At 38.9% G+C, this 6,000-nt stretch overlaps 1 protein-coding gene across 1 annotated transcript in view; it reads right to left on the reverse strand.

The window, feature by feature from the left end:
• The window catches only part of LOC133643340 (collagen alpha-1(XXI) chain-like), a 53,341-nt gene extending 47,951 nt beyond the window's left edge, over window positions 1-5,390 (reverse strand). Inside the window, exons 1-2 of the mRNA XM_062037827.1 lie at window positions 5,334-5,390; window positions 4,764-4,937 (exon numbers count right to left, since the gene is read on the reverse strand). Of these exons, the coding sequence (XP_061893811.1) occupies window positions 4,764-4,937; window positions 5,334-5,390 (231 nt within the window). The remainder of the gene's footprint in view (window positions 1-4,763; window positions 4,938-5,333) is intronic.
• Window positions 5,391-6,000: the final 610 nt, after the last annotated feature.

The raw sequence follows: 6,000 nt of genomic DNA on the forward strand, positions 1-6,000 counted from the left end.
GAATTTTAGATATACACACACACACACACACACACAACACTCATCTACTCATTGTTGTACTTGAAAGTACAATGCTTTGTTAAGGGTTGAATTGTCCATCCTCTTTCTATTCTCTGTCACTATTTTTCTAACCATGCTGAACACCCTCTCTGATGATGCATTGCTGTGTGGCACGCACAAAAGTGCTTTCATCAAATGCACGAGAGTGTGGAATCTTCCATCTCTCCCTAGCATGGCCCAAAACCGGTCAATCCTTGCTTCCTGGGGAAGATCTTCCCTGGCAAGCAATTGGTACTCCAGTACTTGTACCCGGAGGCTGGTCAGGTCTAATCGCAGCTGCGGCAGACTTTTTTTGGGGGGGGCGTGGCCTCCAGCTCCGGCTAAATACCGGGAGTTTGTCGGGAGAAAATCTCTGTCGGGAGGTTGTCGGGAGAGGCGCTGAATATCGGCATTCTCCCGCTAAAAACGGGAGGGTTGGCAAGTATGATGTCAGTTGTTAGAATTTCAGCATTAATAAATTACACATATTCTGGAAATCAATGACTTACTTTCATTATAGTATGAGTCCATTGTATCAGCTGTTATGTGTAATTTATTAATGCTGAAATTCTGACAACTGACGTTTCAGCATTAAGGATAGTTTACGCCATTTACGCAAGCGTTCTTCTTCTCCTCCTCTTTGGGCTTGCCGTTTAACCATCAAACAAACGCCATGGGAACATCGCCCCCTGGAGTTACAAATTCCGATGGGTAACAGATTTCGGTACAACACCAGTACCAAAATACTGGTATCGGGACAACACTATAGCGCCAATCCAAGGTAAGCTTTAGTGACGTTTGACTCCATTCCGCCAATCAAACGGACCCTGGCCAGGAATAACAAGCCGGTGGCATGATAAAATAGAAACCTTCCGGGTACTTGTTTAACAAATGTCAGAATGTTCCTAAAATAAGACAAGTTAATGATGTGACATGACACCAGCACATTCCGGCAGTTTGAGACAACTGGTAAGTAGACACCTCCTAAAACAGTTGACTCCAATTATCTCTAATGATCCGAATAACCACAAGTGTCACTTAAACATACTAAAGCATTACTACCAAAACCTAATAGAAGTAGAAAGTTGTAGTTACCTGTCAGTTCCGGAGCTTGAAAGTTACTAACACTAGCTTATTAGCATGTAGCGTTTTCTTCTTCTATGTATTTACGTTCTCTCACAGCTAAACAAACTGAAATGACCACAATTGCCCCCTAGTGCACGATAGAAACACTGCGTATGGCCATCAGTCACATTAAAGTACCAATGATTGTCACACACACTAAGTGTGGTGAAATTTGTCCTCTGCATTTGACCAATCCCCTTGACCTGGGAGGTGAGGGGAGCAGTGAGCAGCAGTGAGCAGCAGCTGTGCTGCGCCCGGGAATCATTTTTGGTGATTTAACCCCCAATTTCAACCCTTGATGCTGAGTGCCAAGCAGGGAGGTAATGGGTCCCATTTTAATAGTCTTTGGTATGACTCGGCCGGGGTTTGAACTCACAACCTACCGATCTCAGGGCGGACACTCTAACCACTAGGCCACTAAGTAGAGATAAGAGCATGGAAATTAGAACTTTGCATGCTAATAGGTGTGAAATAGAAGAACCTTAATTATTTGACAAATCAAACTGATTTAGTACATATACACGTACTGACTGTACAACAATAGTCCTTCTGACTAAAAGCCATGATCACTTTTAACAGTGCACCAACTACAATTGTTTGAGTTTGTTTCTATTGTAGTCCAAGAGCCATAAAAAATAGCTACTAAATAAATCAGAAGTTACTCGCAAGTTACTCAATACTTGAGTACTTTTTTTAAAAATACTTACTTACTCTTATCCAAGTAATTATTTTGATGTCTAATTTTTACTTTTACTTAAGTCCTATTATTCTAAAGTAACAGTACTCTTACTCGAGTACTGTGTGTCACTCAACTACAGAGAGGACCAGGCATCTATTTGGGGAGGGGCATCCTTTTTTCAACATATGAATATTGATGCTCGATCAAAAAAAATCTACAATTTCGCACATGATTGTCCATGCAACGTTTAAGTCAGAGTGGTGTTGTATTTGTTGAATGTGTTGAATCCTCAACTGGGAAATACACAAGAACGTAGCAAAAGACAAAATCAAGAGTATAGGGTCTAATCTACCAAGATCCGAATACCACGTGCCAAAGAGCATGTGGAAACTATTAAATTGCTTGTACTATTAGTGGGCATGTTGCATGTGATCTACCAAGACTGCGTGTACAACTGACCACCCTATTTGAATGATTTTTTTGCATGTACTATGTGGCTTTCACCATGGAGACACTCATTTACTGCATATTCATGTTATCATGCTCCTACCAGTGGGATTTTACTATGTTTTGAAAACATGCAGCAGACATACACCACTATTTATGGGCATTTTAGAACCCACTTTTTTACCGTGTTGAAAATGCATGGAAGATGCTGGCAGTAACTGCAACTGCAAGAAATAGCATTTTGCAATATTTATCTTTCATATAAGAGACATGTTAACAATACAGTATATTTTCTATTTGGAAAAAACTAACATCATTTTAAACAATGCTAGCAGACAATCAACCCCTTAAGTCATGCAACAACCATAACATTATAAAATAATATTGCTGATTAGACGATATGTCTAATATTTAAATTTTTGACCGTCCATATACATATGTTGACAAGCATACGTAGGACAGAGCTTTTTTCTCGTAGCAATTGCTGTGCAACTTCCAGTTTGCATGTTCTCGACGTACTAAAGATAGACGCAAAACAGCAGCTTCAGAACAATTTTAGTCTTGATAAATCAAACTGTGTGTGCAGAATAATTATATTTTCCACTTTCTCTTCCCCGTATTGTGGGTGTTCTAATATATTCTGCATATTCATGGAGACAGACACGCTAAATGGATTCCTCACTTAACAGACGCATTCCTCTGCGCACAAGCTTAGTAGATCAGCTTTGCGTGCGGTATCAAGTTTGCACCTGTTTTAGTACATGCAAACCTTTAGTACCGGCCCGCGAATTAATTATCTATGGCCCCCGGGGTGATATTTGATTAGTATTAGTATTAGAACCGGCCCGCTGGCCACAGCCGCCTGCTGCTGTTTTGCACGCACCAATACTCCATCAGTGTTGGCGCTAGGAATTTTCAAAACGGGGTCCCAGGGACCCCATCAAGTCATAAAAATGGGGTCCCAGAGTACATTTTTGGGGTCCCACTTTTTTGTAACTGTTTTGTAAACAAATTATAAATCTATGCATTATCCTGTTGTATCTCACATTCTATATTGTGTTTTGGAAGAAGAAGGTTGTCATAAACGTTACTTGATTCATTAAAAAAAATAAAACAAAAGAAAACACACTTTTATGTATTCAGTTTTAAACATTCATTCACTTTCTTCTTTCCTTCATAAATCTAAACTTTACCGCTGCTGGTATTTTTTTTCTATATTTTTTATTGTAATATTTTCAGAATGTGTTTGTTCTATTTTTGGCTAAAGTAAGACAAATAAAACAATCTGATGTTGTCTTTATTTTTTAGTTTTAATGCCATGATTTTAATAGTCCGGCCTGCGTGTGCACAGATTTTCCTCCATGCGGCCCCTGAGCTAAAATGAATTTGACACCCCTGCTTTAGTGGATCAGGCCTTAAAAGAGTACGGAAACTTTTTTGTGATTTTCGTTATTTTCAGGTAAATAAAAAAGTGTGAAAAAAATTTTCATGGGGCGAACTGCATTTTCTCTATCGGGGTTATCATTGCGAAAAATGCTGAGTAAGACCAAAAAATGGCAGAGTTAATTTGAAAGTGTGCAGCTCCCTGAATCACAAAAATGAATGCACACTGTGGAGCACCGCAAAATCAGTCTCTGCATAAAGTAAGATAATACATGTTATTACAGTAAGATCGCTTTAATTAAAAGGTAAGACATTGTTCAGTATGTGTCTTTTTGGGTGCAACAGAGTTACTAGTGAGGTCGTTACATTTCCTTCAGTTTCTATCGGGGGGGCATCGATATATCTATTTGTGAAAATGCGCTTTTTGGTTTCAAGTGGCAACGTACCATGTGATTAATAGAGACACACTGTCTATTAGGGTACAGGCCAATATTTAAAAAAAAAAAATGGTAAACTCTTTTGACGTACTATGCAGCTACGTGATAGAAACTGTGCTCGGAAATGATGGCACACAAACCCATCATTAAAAGTGTTTTATTGGTATTTTGCCGGGGGCGGTGGTATATTGGCTCCACAATGTCCCACAGACTGTTTGACATCGGTTGCCACGGTAGCAGAAAGAGGCTACATGTCAACAGGGACTTGTATTCAGGTTTAAATATCCTTTTAAGTCACTACTATGGTCCGACCTTGATCTGACGAATTACAACAATTGTTTTTCCATGTAAGAATGACGTTACTGGACATTATTTAGCATAAATTACTCTTTTTTTTTGTAGGGATGGCTGTGGTATGTCATTTTACTCCAGTGACCATAATCATAGCAACCACTGACACAATCAAGTCTAAACAGCAAAATTGTTTGCATCTGTATTTGAGGTATTTTGAACTGCCAAACTGCACACTGATATTTATAGGAAGCATAAAAAAAAACATGATATGAAATGTTTAAACACATAAAAACTTGTGCAATGGTTATTTTAGAAAGACATCTTGTTTATACTGAAATTGGCTGCCAAAGCTCACTTACCGGTGCCGTTGTTTCTTTACGGACATATTTTCCGACTTGAGTTTTTCCATTGATGAAAATGCCGACAGGAGGCTCCAAGGATAGTGTTTCAATTTCCAGGTCGTCAACGTACAGAGTGACATCTTCCTCAGTGACCAGCAGTCGCAGTTGATGCCATTTCTCATCAAAAACTTTCTTTGGTCATAGAGCAAATGGAGGGTGAGGGGGACAACAAAACAGTGAGTTGATGGGGCATAAACATGGAGACTTTCGCAGTTATGCATATTGCAAGTAATTTTTTCTTTGTTTTTTTTTAATCATCTTCTTTTGCACTACATTTAGCATCAGTAATCTAAAGGTAACAGAAGAAGATAATACACCTAAAAGTGATACTGCCTCATCGGGGTATAGATGTGAGCAAAAGAGCTGGTTCAGTTACTGAAGCTGATGTTGAGTCTCTCTCATTGTATTACCATCTGCTCAAGTTTGAAGCTCAAATATTCTGTTTCGTTTAAGTGCAGGGGAAATGATGGGTGCACCCACACTCGTCTCTCCCGAGACGTTTTTTGAGGAGTCACGGTTTTAACTGACCGTTTCAGTTGTTCTGAACTCTGTGCTAATGAACTCTCTACCAGGAGGGAGCCTCATGGTCCCTCTGCACAAGCCCAACTGCTATTAACATTAATTCATCCCACTGCTTGGTAAAACTTTTAAACAGGCAGACAGCGGGAAGCCTCTGAAATAACAGAACTTGTAGTGAGAGGTGTGTAACTGATGTTACTGCAAGGTTTATAAACATATGTCTATTTATTGTGTGTTTTTGAAAATATATTGTATTTTCAGGACTATAGGCCGCACCCAAAAAAAAAAGATTTTGTTCATATATTAGCCACACAGGAATTTAAGCAGGAGATATATATCAGTAGGTTGTGAACTGAGATCTTTACATAAATATTTATTTACATATCTTAATTGTTTCCAAACAGTGCCTGTAACACGGTAGTAAAACAGTTGCTCAAACAAGACAACATTTGTTGATGTCCTTATTCATACTTGAGATAAATACATGTTTTTCCTTTTATTAAAAAGGTTTAATGCAGTGGTGTCCATACCCCAGTCTGTGATCTTCAATTTGGCCCGTGAGACCACGGCACAAGTTCAATTTCAATAAGTAACATGGCTATGCAGGGTGTTTTCATAATAAACTTAAATACCCAGAGGTCTGACAAGTGGCAAGTTGTCACAATTTTATAGACAA

This window comes from Entelurus aequoreus, linkage group LG26, assembly GCF_033978785.1.
Source record: "Entelurus aequoreus isolate RoL-2023_Sb linkage group LG26, RoL_Eaeq_v1.1, whole genome shotgun sequence".
In the NCBI taxonomy this organism is placed as follows: Eukaryota; Metazoa; Chordata; class Actinopteri; order Syngnathiformes; family Syngnathidae; genus Entelurus; species Entelurus aequoreus.